This window comes from Atta cephalotes, assembly GCF_000143395.1.
Source record: "Atta cephalotes unplaced genomic scaffold scaffold00003, whole genome shotgun sequence".
NCBI lineage: Eukaryota > Metazoa > Arthropoda > Insecta > Hymenoptera > Formicidae > Atta > Atta cephalotes.
In genome coordinates, this window is record NW_012130067.1 from 2,190,010 (window position 1) to 2,204,727 (window position 14,718).

General features: G+C 31.7%; 4 protein-coding genes across 4 annotated transcripts; 3 read left to right on the forward strand and 1 right to left on the reverse strand.

The window, feature by feature from the left end:
• The first annotated feature begins 2,000 nt into the window (after positions 1–2,000).
• Positions 2,001–3,587, forward strand: LOC105625324 (flexible cuticle protein 12-like). The gene is made up of 2 exons (XM_012206663.1): positions 2,001–2,071; positions 2,771–3,587. The coding sequence occupies exons 1-2, from the start codon at positions 2,063–2,065 to the stop codon at positions 3,086–3,088; spliced, it is 327 nt and encodes a 108-aa protein (XP_012062053.1). The 5' UTR covers positions 2,001–2,062; the 3' UTR covers positions 3,089–3,587.
• Positions 3,588–5,519: 1,932 nt separating this feature from the next.
• On the forward strand, positions 5,520–6,766 carry LOC105625335 (flexible cuticle protein 12-like). Its single transcript, XM_012206672.1, has 2 exons — positions 5,520–5,528; positions 5,781–6,766. The coding sequence occupies exons 1-2, from the start codon at positions 5,520–5,522 to the stop codon at positions 6,087–6,089; spliced, it is 318 nt and encodes a 105-aa protein (XP_012062062.1). The 3' UTR covers positions 6,090–6,766.
• Positions 6,767–8,330: 1,564 nt separating this feature from the next.
• Positions 8,331–10,561, forward strand: LOC105625346 (sodium-dependent phosphate transport protein 1, chloroplastic-like). Its single transcript, XM_012206683.1, has 8 exons — positions 8,331–8,522; positions 8,597–8,756; positions 9,208–9,320; positions 9,403–9,534; positions 9,608–9,815; positions 9,976–10,120; positions 10,199–10,313; positions 10,406–10,561. Exons 1-8 carry the CDS (start codon positions 8,331–8,333, stop codon positions 10,559–10,561), a joined length of 1,221 nt encoding a protein of 406 aa, XP_012062073.1.
• Positions 10,562–11,267: 706 nt separating this feature from the next.
• Positions 11,268–12,377, reverse strand: LOC105625355. Its single transcript, XM_012206692.1, has one exon. It carries the CDS (start codon positions 12,231–12,233, stop codon positions 11,268–11,270), a length of 966 nt encoding a protein of 321 aa, XP_012062082.1. The 5' UTR covers positions 12,234–12,377.
• Positions 12,378–14,718: the final 2,341 nt, after the last annotated feature.

Sequence of the window (14,718 nt, forward strand, 5' to 3'; positions counted from 1 at the left end):
CGTACGTACTCGTCTCTCTCTCTCTCTCTCTCTCTCTCTCTCTCTCTCTCTCTCTCTCTCTCTCTTTCTCAGTCTCGATCATTAGCATAAGCTGTTTGCTTATGTAACAGAATACTTTCTTTTCAAATCTTGGCCAGCGCGCATCATTTCTTCTTCATTACTCAGTGGTATAATTCGTGTCAGACAATAAGATATTCATGTGTCATCGATCAAAGATATATAACGAGAAAGCTCAGATTTCTTCTATTTTTACGAAGAATCTTATTATTGACTATCAATAGTCAATTTGACTATTTGACTGCCATTTGAATATTGATTTTGATTTCAAACAAAAGATATTTAAGATATAGTGGAGAATTAGAAATCAGACCAAAAATTTTGTTACAAAAAGTGGTGAAATAAAATAAAATAAAATACTTTCTTGATATCGCGATAAATTCTATTTGTATTAGTCAAATAGACAACAATTTTCCGTGACTTTGAGGGGTCTGGCCCCAATTGATGTGATTGAAAAGAATGTTGTTTAAAACAATTAAAATAGTTCTATAACTGATATTCATAATCGATTCTTATTTTTAAGACCATTTTAAGTTCAGCCTTAAAATGTCGTAAATCAATAATTTAGCTATTATTTTAGCATCTTAAGATATTAAAATGATCTTGAAATAAAAATCGAACTTGAATATCGATCTAAAATACATTTATATAATTCCATTTATCATAAAGATTATGCGTTTCGTGGGTTTTCTCCGTGAGAAAAGAGATCCATCCAGTTCCATTTATCATTTTAGAAAAAAATTATATTTTTATACATTTATTATTAAAAAATTTTATAAAATAATATAAATTAAACATATTTTTATATTTTTATTTTTAGCCAATCGGTGGATGCATCCGTCAATTTATTAATCCACAAAGAAGTTCCAATAATAATTCACGAGCTCATGCACCTATAATTTTCTCTTAATTTTATTACACGCTAAATGAAATGTTTTGCTCAGTGGATTTCGATGAATCGTAATGTGATGCAACAGGAGTCATGTATGATTGATTACCGACTTGGATTCACAAAAAATTTAGTTAATTGATCAAATACATTAGAGCTACATGCACACATGCGCGTTAATATTCGCATCGGATGAGCCTGTGCATATATTGCATAACATAAAAACATAGTAAAGACCAATGGATTAAGATTTAACGAGGACATAGGAGGTAAAGGATTTACGTATAACCTTTAGAGCTTATCTCTCAAAGTGCATTTGAAATTGCTCCCAGATTAATCCGTGACTATTAACTCTAGAATTACGACAGCGCTTGGACCAATGCAAATGGTACAATCGCGCGTTTCTCGACAAGCAAATATCATAAATGTATTATTACAATCGTTGCGTTCGCATATCGAAAAACAAAATTCCGCAGAAAATTGACAATTAAATCTCTCGTAACTTTCCTCACACTTCCTTGATTTACAAAGGACGTAAATCATTCTTTGTGACGGGCATTGAGTTGAGCGAGGAATTAGATGATGCTTTCCAGAAAAAGACGCAGTGTAACACAGTGATAATTTCATCTTTGTTTAACAGCAAACAACAAGGTATATAATGAATCATTGTGTTATATTGTGTCATCTGTGGGTGCCTTCCAACAATTAGATAGACGTGGTATCTTTGTCATGTGCCAATGTTAAACAAAGATGAAACGATGACTGTGTTATACAGTATCGCTTATTGGAAAGCTCCCACTGTCTCTTACTGAAAAGCACTCAGAGTTTCGATCGCGACCTGTTCAGGTGAAACCTCTCCGTCCCAAGTCTGACATTCTCGACTGCGCGTAACATGTCGTTGTGCCATCGCTTGCCATCCGGTCGACCGGTCATTTAAGAATTTCGACACATGAACATGAAGATTTTGGTAACGCCGTGGATGATGGTAGGGCGCAATTTACATCGCACAATTCTGGCTATATATAATCGTCAACTGGCATGGTACATCGAATCAGTTTAGTGAGCCATCTCAAGTCAGATCGCCACTTGTTCTCTGAGAAAAAAGAATCTGTAGCCATGAAACTGGTGCGTGTTCTACGAAAAATCAGTAAATGAGTTTTTTCAAAAGAGACAAACGAGTGTAGCTCTCTCGGCTAATTTTTGGGATAAGCTCTCGGTGAATCTCGCGATGTGGTGATTTCTCGGAAACTTTCGCTTGCTCGGAACCTCGAGGATTACGAAATATCACATCGTCGTGTTATCAAGCGATACACCAATTAAGGATATTATCATTTTCCAGAGGAATGTACAAAATGTCTTGAGAATGTATTAGAATGACAGTTATATTATTGTCATCACGAGAGTTTTTATCTTGTGCTAAAGAGAGAAATATGTATCTTCATCTCGTTATCTCGTATCTATTTTATTAATTTGTAAATTATTCTTTATATTTTTTATACTTTTACACGAAATTCGTGAAAAAAGGAATATATTGTAACTTTACAAGAATCAGAGAATAGGATCAGATTGTCATAAGTTGCGAAAGAAGTGTCAAATTTATCAAAATATTATTTTATCACTAATGACGAATCGTCCCAGACAACGCAAAAATTTAAAAATTAGGATAGATGTCTTAAACATATATTTACGAAAAGCGTCTAAGAAACGTCTTAAAAACTTCTTGAAGACAAAGACGTCTTTTGTCTTGTATCTCAATTTTAGATTTTGAATAGACTAGGACAGATCATTTGACAAATCATTTTATTATTTTGCACGTTACTTCAGATTATCGCCTTCGCCGCCGTCGTCGTCGTCGCCCTCGCAGCTCCTCCTCAAAACTACCATGACCAGGCGGTCGTCGTGAAAGAGACTCCACTGGATAACATCGGCCTCGACGGATACCAGTTTGGCTATGAGCTTTCCAACGGCCAGGCTCATCAAGAGTCAGCCCAATTGCAAAATGCTGGCCATGAAAACGAAGCTCTTGTAGTCCGTGGTACCTTCACCTACGTCGATCCGGCGACCAACGTCAGGTACACCGTCAACTACGTCGCTGACGAGAATGGATTCCACCCCGAGGGAGCGCATCTGCCAGTCGCCTAAATCCTGACGAGAATTCCACCTGCCAATCTCATATCTGTGTTCTTATAATTTTTCGTCCAATTTCATATTTGAAGAGAACCTCAACTCTCTTGATCTCTCGATCACAGCGATCACACAGACAAATATGACAAACCTAGTTTTAAATAAATTGATTTTTACTTAATCCTTGATATCTAAATTATTTCACATCTCATCCATTTTCGACACATTGCTTTGATCGTTGGATAAGAAACGTTCTCGATAAATCAAAATTGAATCTTGAAAATGTAATGAATTCTACGAATCAAACGAGCAATTTGAATAATCCCAGCAAAACATGATAATGAAATCGACATCAGCTGGATTTGAATTGATCGATATTCGACATCGATTTTACTTTCATTTTTCACTGGGGATCGTTATTTGATTTGATTAATTTAATTGATTTTATAATATGATTAACAATATGTATTATACAAATAATTTTTTTTTTATAGAACAATAAAGATACAAATCATAATACCCATATTTTATTAATTGGTCTATAGTTTATATTACTCAATCATAATTCAATATTATTAAATATATATTCAAATATATATTTATTACTATTATATATATTGAAATAATGCAAACGCGTTTTGAAACACACAATAATATGTTCCAATTATTTGTATTTTGCATTCAATTTTGTCTTATTAGACAATACGTTGAAAAACAATGAAACATCAAATGTTAAAAATTTACAATTTTCTTGAGTTGCTTATTTGTCAAATCTCTCTCATAATTTAACATATTTACAGACCTATTTTACATTTTTTAATTTGCAGCAACTAATTGTAAGTTGCGGCTTTTGCGAAAACTAAATATTATTTATCCACATATTTTTACAAAAATAATAAAAATCTATCGATAATATATTTAATAATATTAATAATATATTTACTAATAATATTAATAATATGTTTAATAATACATTTAATAAAATAGTTTTGTATTAAAAAATGCTTTAGTATAAATTATTATTTCCATTATTATATAAAAAAATCTTTTAATTATAACTAATATGTTAATATTTCAAAATATCTTTTATAAGCATATAACGATAATTTAATTCTTTTTTTCTTAAATATTAAAATTTATTTTCTTAAATTTTCTTAATTATAAATCATTAATAAATTGATTTTAATTTAAGTGATTCAGAACTTAAAAAAATTCATCGTCATCAACACAACCATTAAGTTAAAGATGATACGTTTCGCAACAAAATGTAGACCGAAAGAATCCGAATAGATTAATCAAGTAGTTTCTCTTGATCATATCGAAGGTTAAAAATGTGTTATTTTTACGTTGCTATTATTTTCAAGGCTTTAGCCTAGTAGTGTTCCTTGAGGGCGGCTAGAAATCTCATCACGAGACCATAACGTGATGCCGCACGCAGACTAAAAAGACGAGTGCCGAGGATCAAATTTAAATTTATTGGTACTTTACAGACCAGGGTCGTCTTAATTTATAGGACTGAGAATTTGCAAAATTACGTCTCTATAAAGGTTACATCAATAATTAATGATTGGAAATTCCTCAAATAGATTCTTGAAGAAAAGTGGAATTCCATCTTGCATACCCTTAAAAACTGCAAGAGAATTTTTTTAACAAACTCAGCGAATATACTTCCGTTCTAGACATTTGTTTATTAAATGAGATTTAATTGATATTATTTTTTATATATTTAAATAAATCTATATGACCCGATCGTATAAATCATATTTTAAAATAAATTTTACTTTAAAATAATTATTTTTAAATTATGTTAATATCTCGGGAAAAAATGTTTTATATATAATTATATATAAGCTTAGTATAATTATATATAAAATTATATATAATCATACAGAGAGAATTATACATAAAATATGTTCATTTATAAGCAAATATATAAAATTATATATAATTTCATATAATTTTTTTAATTATATATAATAATAAATATTTTTTCCTAGAATTACAATCTTATATAAAATGTCTGAAATAAGATTTATTTGACCCAAAATTCGTTTATTAATTACGTAGTTTTTGTCAATATTAGGTTTTTGATAAATAATTAAATTCTATTATTATAATAATTAATATAATAAAAAATTATTTCTATAAAATAAGTACGATAAAATTTGCAAAAATCTCTATTAGTCTAATAGTTATCTAGGAGTGTGCGATTTTAAATGAGTAAAGTTTCTCAGATCGTTCGCGAAAAATTCTTATGAAGGTCGAAATTTGGACAATCGGTAGATGTATTAACTAACAAAATACGAAGAAGAAAGGTGAGAGGTGAATTAGTGTACACCCAGGCAAATTTTGGCAGTAGGAGGAACACTATAAAATCCCTGCTGATTTCGACTATCCACATCAGTCTTCTTCTTCAAACGAGAGTAGCTGTACCGCCTCCACATTCAACATGAAAACAGTGGGTATATACAAGATTCTCCCGAATTATAATTTACAATGAGTCAACTCTTGTTTTTTGGACGAGCGTATAAAATTTATCGCTAATTAATTCGAAGATTATGAGTCATAGCATCAAAATAGATACATCGGAATGCTATTATACTATTCGCACTACCAGTTATTAATAACTTCAATCACTTTTATCAACAATTGTGAAAAATGAAAACTAAACCAAATGACAAGTCGATTAATTGACGTTCTCTTCCTGTAGATTATCGCCCTCTGCGCCCTCATGGCCGTCGCCATCGCAGCACCCCCTCTTGATGAGACGGTCATCGTGAAAGAGACACCACTGGACAACATTGGTGTTGACGGATACCAGTATGGTTACGAGCTCTCCAACGGCCAGGCCCATCAAGAGTCTGCCCAGTTGGTGAATGCCGGCCATGAGAACGAGGCTCTCGTCGTCCGCGGTAGCTTCTCCTATGTCGATCCGGAGACCAACGTCAGGTACACCGTCAACTACGTCGCCGACGAGAACGGATTCCACCCCGAGGGAGCGCATCTGCCGTCTGTCTAAATGTATTAATTACCAGCGAGATACTAAAGTCGATATGAAAAACAACTAGCTCTGGATAAATTTGTCTGATGATCATCAAGTGGGCCTGGTGAGCCCGAAGAAATTGAAGAGTACAGACATTCTCTCAAATCGTTTTAACCATCTGATATAAATATCTGCATAATTGGCTTATAATGCAATAAATATTAAATTCACGATTTATTAATTATATACAAATGCTTCGTGGATGAATATATTAATTTACGTAATGATATCGAACGTATAACTACGAAGCTGTATTTTTTCAACAGTCATTATTTGAATGATCGAGTATGAACGATTGTTTTAAAAATATTGTTTTAAAAAATGAATGTTATGTTTTCACGTCGCGGATGTATAATGTACATATCTACGTTATAATAAATCGTAAAATTAATATATCGTATTATGAGTTAACATGAAATTCTTAATCGGTCTTTAATTACCTTATTGAAAATTGATTATAAATCGCAGTTCACATGGATTAATCGTATTTGGACAGCTATATTTGGAAAAATTCCAGCGATATTGCGATCTCTACAATTTCGTCATCACAGCGATGCGCGCAATTCTACCTTTTGCATTGTAATACAATACAATTCTGCATTTGTATTACAATAGCTTTATCGATCTTAAATTAACAAGAATTTTATTAAAAATATACGCATAAATAATTATTTCCTTCCCTAATTACAATCGTCCTGAGAAACTCAATCGAGAAACTCTGTTGCAGCATTTGATTTTTCCCTTTTTCTTTTTCTCAAAAAAAAGTTTGTTGTTAAAACTTAATTTTTAAAAATAAAATGTGTACACATTTCGTACTCTTAATTTTTTAAAATAAAATACAAATATGTACACATATTTGTATTTTATTTAAAAAAATTAAGAGTACGAGTTAGTATAATCTTGCTAAATTATTTGAGTAGTTAAGGGATTACTTTACAACTTTAATAGTCTAACTTACAATTTAGTAGCCTTTAGAAATACTGTAAAATTTATGGAATTCTTGAATTATGTATGTTAATTTTTACATTAATAATTAAATTCTGGTAAAAGTGTCTGAATAATTCATACATTTTTTGAATCCGTCGTAATCAATATATTTGTTATTTAAAAATACGTATATTATCATACACATAATTAATCAATTTTAATTGTTAATTATATTTAATTGTTATAAATGATTAATTATTTATCTCTGCTTTAGTTATTTATATTTCTGCATATTTGTTTTTATGCTCGACACTGTTAAATTAATTAAAGTAGATCGCGTTGCTTGAAATCCCCAAAAATGTTTGCACTTAAAATGAGATAAATATATATTTGGGTGTTGAAGAGATCAAAGAATTAAGCAAAGAGAGAAGAGTGCTGAATACAAAAAGTGAACAACGAAATAGTGAATAGACTTATTATTTATATATTGTTCACTTAAAACCAATTTAATGGTAAATCATCATTAATTCGAATTTATTTATTTATTTATTTTCTATCATATTCAGTACTATTTTCTATTTTTAATTTATAATTGTGATTGAAAGTGATTTGTCAATTGAATTATATAATTCCTATTAACAATTTATTGGCAAAAAATATATATATAGATATTAGTTAAATGTTAGGGATTAATATTAGGAATTCCTATTAATAATTTATTGGCAAAAAAGTATATATATTAGTCAAATGTATATTGTGGATCAATATTGGATTTACTTAAATTGAATTTATTAATTAATAAATTATGAATGGGAACTAAGTACATACATACCTAAACGCGAATACAGTTTATTCATTAACCATTCTTAGGACTTAGGCTTCCCTCTGTCGGGATCGATCGTGTTGACACGTCGAACTGTCTTCGTGGTTCTCACGTCTTGTCGTTAGTAATGACGTTTAATTGCGATTTCTAACATTTAGTGTAAAGTGTTTATCTGTGCGGGACGGGCGCATAAATACAATCCCGATGATCCCGATCGTTTTTACCGTTACGTACAAACGGTACATCATCAACATTCGTTATTCTACGATAGTGTAGAGGTTAGAAATCTGCGTACTCCACATACTAGCTCGCGTTTGTCGACGTTTTCTTTTTCTCATTTTTCCACGCGTTCATAAACTTATAAGCGAGGAAGGATCAGCTGACCAGGAACGTACCGAGCCTGGGCGATGAGATGATCATTGGCGGTCGTTAAACTTGGTCGATTTGACGGTGCCTGGAGATCGACAATGGCAAAATTCAGGATGTTACCGCGCACGTCGCGCATCGTGGCCCTCTGCTCGGCTGCGAATTTCATAAACGCCGCGGACAGGGTCATCATGCCCATTGCCATCGTGCTGATGACCGATGAGTTTAAGTGGAATCTATATTGGCAGGGATGGATACTGTCTGCGTTTGCTTTCGGATATTTCACTAGTCAGGTAGATAATTCGTATGCTTTGTGTCACCGCTAATGAAAATGCAGCGCTTATAATGTGTCATTCTCTCCTTCAAGATCATCGGCGCAAGCACAGCAAGTCGTTTTGGCTGCAAAACTGTACTTATGCTAGCGGTTCTACTATGGTCCATTAGTACGGTCATCACACCATTGCTAGCACAGTCGGTACCATTACTCATACTCTGTAGGGTGATCCTAGGACTAGGAGAAGGATTAGGTAAGGATAAAGAAAGAATTATTCGAAGCAGATGTGAGGTCTGTTCTTTGAAAAGTATTGAATTGATGCAATAAATTGGAGTGAAATAAATTTAATTATTTCACTCCAACTTATTGCAACCATTGCAATATATACCAATTCAAAACATTACTATATTTATTTCACTCCAACTTATTGTTCCACTTGCAGTTTAGAACATTCTTTATAAAAGAACAGACTTGAGACCTATTTTTCTTCTTTATTTCTCCAAGAAGATAATGAATAACGCAAGAAGTTGAACAGAAGCCTATTCTTTTTACCTATTTATAAACTTCTTACATGGTTTATCTTTCCACTTTTTGTGTAAAGAAAACATTAGGATAAAAAATAAATAATGCTAGAAGTTTAGCTAAAAAAAAAAAACAGCCCTAATGCATTCTGAGATTAGGAATTAATTTAAGATTGTTTGTAGGCCTACCAGTGATATTTCATTTATTCGCACATAATGTTCCTGTGGAAGAAAGATCACGCGCTTTTGGCTACCTAGTAGCTGCTGGTTCTGTTGGCCAAGTGGTCGCATCTGTTGTAAGTCTCATTTTACTCAAAATGTATGTTAAATTATAAAAAAAATTATGTTTTACAAATCGTACGTCTTTCCATTTGTTAGGTATGTTCCCACTTGGCGTGGCAAACTGGATTTTATTTATTTGGGACAATAGGTATCGTATGGACTATATTGTGGCTGATGCTATATCAAGAAACTAATTCTCAAGATGAGATTCCATTATTTGTTCCTAAAGTAAAGTTCTGTCCGTCATTTAATTTATTTTCAATTTTATTTTTGGTATTGATATTTTATAATTGATTGACAGGTAGCTCAAAATAGAAGCTTACGTTGGACTGAGTTTATTGCTCACTGGCCCCTGTGGGCTTTGTATATAGCACATTTTGCAATGAATTGGAGTAATTATATAATAATGCAATGGCTGCCAACTTATTTGGCAAGAAACTTATCCGCGAATACGGAGAGCATTAGTTTGACAGCCCTCCCTTATATCGTTAATTCTCTTATTGGTATTGGTAAGTATTATATATTAGGTGTAGTAAAAAGAAATCCATTATTTTTGCATGAAATTGAATGGAAAAATAATGGATTTCTTTTTACTACATCTAATATGTAATTATGTATATTTCAACTTTGTTTTAAATATTTTTCAAAACTATTCTCTTTTTTTTTCAGTTGCTGGTCACAGTGCTGATACTTTAATACAAAAAAGATGGTCTGTTTTGTCGGTTAGAAGATTAATGACAAACATAGGCCTAATAGGACCAGGTGCTTTTCTATTAGCTTTTTGTGCTGTAGATAATTTGCTTGCTGCAGTCATGTATGTATAATAACTGGTCTTATATTTTCTATTTTTTTCTATGTTTGATTTTTTCTTTATGAAATTATTATCTTACAGCTTTGTTTCGATATCTATGGGCCTCTGTGCGTGCAATTCAGCCGGACACCTAAGTAATCACGCGGATATAGCTCCGAATCATGCGGGAATTACGTTTGCTGTTTCAAATACAATTGTAAGCATTTTTTTATCTACAACAAGTCAATACCGATACGATCGCCGTAAAGTTGACTACATTATCTGTGTCGTGTATATCTTAATTTTTAGGCAACGGTACCTGGAATTCTTTGTGGACCATTGACAGCTGAATTAGTAACTGCTTCGCACGGTTGGTGGATGCCAGTTTTTGTGTTAGCGGCAGCGATTAATTTCACCGGGGCTATAATATACCAAAGCCATAGTTCGGCGCTTCCAGTGTTGTGATATGCTCTATCTCTCATCCAGCGATTATTTGTTATTGAAAAGAAGAAAAAGGTTGTAAAGAAGAAAATGTTTGTTGAAAACACTGAGATGCCTGTTTGCTTTTAGATCATTTTGAATGATTCCCAATGAAGTAACTACGAACGTTTACCAGAATGTTGGTGTGATGCGTTTTGTCATCGCGTATCAATCAGTCGAAGACATATCACGATGTTTTATTTATATCTTAAATAAATTTTTATTATCTTTTTTGAGGCAACAAAGTGTGATTTTGATAGACAGTGCCATAACTTGAAGGAAAGAATGGAATTATTTGAAAAACTAACTGAGAAATGCAAGACACATTTATGAAACTCATCATACATCTTAATCAATATATGTATTGTATCACTCAAGAATTAGCGGAAAACATTTTGTGATTGTTATAATAAAAATTAAAATTTTTAGTTATGTGGTTAGGATATAAAATGTATATTCTATAAAACTTAAGACTGTACATAGAAGAAATTTTAACTTTCACGTTTATATATTTTTAAAAATATTTTAGCACATGGGAGAGATGATCTGTTCATTTATGTATTGTAAGAACTGGAAAATGAGAACAAGACTTACGAAATGATAAAATTTCAAATAATTTAAAATATAATTTAATAATGTTTATACATAAAAATAAATATATATTAATGATACTTCTGCCATACAGCAGATATTATAAAGATAAGTCCTTTCTCAAGTATTCCGACTGCAATATTTGCGACAGCGTGTCTCTCGATAAATTTTCATTTAATCCCATTTTAATGAAGGCGTTATCTTGGAAATTTGTTGCGCTTGAGTGTCTCCGAATTTTGAAAGATTTCGCATCGATCGCTTTCCTCGGTCGTGTATCATTATATAATTCCGTATTCTCGAGAGACATATCATGAATTTTTCTATTTTCTTCGACAGAATCAACGGATGTCATTTGTGTGGCGTTAGTTACAGTATTTGAGTAAGAGCGATATGCATCGTCTTCGCTTGCGTAATTTTCCGAATCGTAGTCGTCGCTGTGTCTTTCGAAATTTTCATACAACATGTTCGGTTCAATATTATGACTCGCTAGAATATTTTCAATATCCCTTATAGATGGTGGTTTATTTTGAGAATATTCTTCCTTTTTCGCTTCGATGTTGTATGATTTATAAATATTATCAGTGTGATGTTGTAGATACTCCTCGATAGAAGATCTTATCTTCGCTCTTATTCTATTTTCATCTATAAACTTTGGCTTCATCATAGCTGTATCTTGTTTCTTATTTGATTCAATTGTATGGATTGATCTTTTATCATCGAGGATGTTGTACTCGTGCGCTTCAGTGTGTATAGACTGCTTTTTCGCAGAGTTCGATGACAGAAAATTCTTATTTAGTTGTTTATCTGTTAAAATATTTTCCACACCTTCGTCGAATCGTAACCTTGCCATATCTTTATCAATTGTTTTACTATCTTTGTTTCTCAGAATAGATGCTGATTTAGTCCTCGCTTTTCTGTCGGGAAAGATTAAGTTTCTTATAATTTCAGCTTCTTCTTGTAATCTTGGCTTGCTCATTTTGAGAACATTATTCGCGCTTTTGTGCAAATAACGATTCGCCTTGGGATCCATGTAATTTCTCTGAACTCTGTCTAACTCGCACATCATCTTCTCTAGTGTCTCGTACACTTTTTTCGTTTGGACATTGTCAGTGCGATCCTTACCCTTCGTCCAATCTTTTTCTCCTCGTAACTCTAGCCACGCAGACTTTACTTTCTCCACTTCGCGATCTATGTCTTCTTCGACTGAGGTATAAACGATCGAAATGTATAATTTTTTAAAATTATAATTTAAATAATAAAAAAGGTATTAAAAACATTTGAAGAGCGAACAAAGATATTCGATAAAAGCATAGAAATTTACATTCTTTGTCAACTTGTTTGTTTAGTATTCTCGTCGGATTCTCTCTACCAAGTATTGGAAGGCAAGTATTTTCCGTCGAAGAAGAATTCGTTACATTCAAATCTGAATCATTTGTCACGAAATCGATATGTGACTTCAATTTCGGCAAGACAGCGGATGACCTCCGTTTCACAAGATCTATATAAGAAATATACATTAATGAAAAATACAGAATATCTTGGAATTAAATATTTTTCTGTGAGTATCTAAATATTTCACCTGTGGTTGTGTTTCAAAATTTACAATATTGAAAATCTATAGTGACGTAAACTATAAATTTTCAGTACTGGCAATAAATTTTGGAATCCTGTATTTTTATCGATTATGTAAATCTTAAAACGTGTAATAATTTAAAAATTCGAATGGACAAAGAGACAATGTTTAATTTAATTAGTTTCATACTTGTTTGAAGCAACGTATGCGCAGAGTTATTTTTATAACACAAAATAGTCTGAGTCGTTAATGGACGTGATTGTTCAATATTGACAAATGGATTAAATTCATAGATGAAATTGCTTGTCGCCGAAATTCTTTTTATGGAACGTACAGGTAATCTTTTTCCTTGCTTTGTTATATTTTCCGCTATCTGTCTCGAAAAAAATATTCTTATTAATATTTAATCAGCATTAACAAATTTATAATTATCATTCTGGAAATAAATTAAAAAAGACTATTGTATAATGATTCCAAGTAACACAGAATGTAAAATAGACATTAAAAAAGTCTATTTTAATCTACCATAGACGTTACTGTGTCATCTTTTAATAAGTTTGTTATTTTTAGCTGAATTTTTTTTGCATAGCTTATCTTTTCTCTTTTTCTCTTTAACATGAAAAGAAAAAGAGGAAAGATGAGATTCAGCATTAAAAAGGAGAGGCCTATTATCACTCTGCTATTTGAAATGCAAATTATGTGTATTTTTTGACGATATATATATATTAATTATGGATCTTAATGAATTTTTAAATAATAGAAAAACGTACGATATTGCGTTTTATTTTAGTTCCTTGGATATTCTTGTTAAAGAATTTTGCTTCAGTTTTATTCAAGACAGTATCGGCTTGTAATTTTTGATTGCCATCCAATTTATTATAAGGATTCAGGTTATTCTTATTTTGATCGCCATACGCCTTTAGATCTCGTGGAAATTGCCGAAATTTCTCACCATTGATTTTAGCAAAATGCGTTCTATATGGATTAAAAAATTTTAGACATATAAATTAAAGTCAACGTGTACTATCGTTTACAAGAAGATAAAAATTTTACTTTGCATAAGTTTCCATGCAAAAATTGTGTACCTCTGAACACAATTTATTTCCATCCTTGTCCACACTGTTACAATTAGCCGTTCTTTTAATCTTCTTTTGATTATATTGACGCGATTTTTTGATACTGTAAATTAATTTATGTCATATATAATTATGTATATGTTTAAACGCATATGTGATCTCTTTTTCTCACTTCGTTCCGGAGAGAGAAGTTAATTTGCCTTTCAGTATGTTCGCGTGCTCTAGCAATGACTTCTCCTGTGTTTCCCGTTCTGCTTTTTCCACGAAAACAGACAGAGCGTTAATTCTATTATACTCCTCACAATTTTGTGTCTTGATACGGGTAGTATTTAGATTCACGGCGAAAGGGAATAAGGCATAATAAGAATATGAAACGATTCAAAACGATTTTGATTTAAAAATTGATGTGTCTTTTGAATTTTATTTCTCAAATCGTGTTTCGCGAAACTATATAGTGAGATTTTAAGACAGACAAAAAATGTATATTATTTTTATATGTATATTTTTAGTAAATCTATTAAAAGCCAAGCAACGCTTGGAAATGAGAAAATCGCCGACCGCGTATTACGTGTTGCACATTGACGTAACCTTTCCAACTTCATTCATATTTGATCATAAAAAAAATATCAAAATCGATATCCGATTTCATTTAAAAAAACATTGAAACATCATCAATGGAGAGAATTCGGATATACATTCATTCGTTCGAATAGAAAAAAAAACAAAAGGCTTTATTTATCAGTCTTTATTCGTATAACTAATCGACAAGATCAAAATATATTTATATTATTTTTAAATATATATATATATATATATATATATAGTGTGTGTGTGTGTGTGTGTGTGTGTGTGTGTGTGTGTGTGTGTGTGTGTGTGTGTAGTAAGTAAGAGTAGTACGTTAA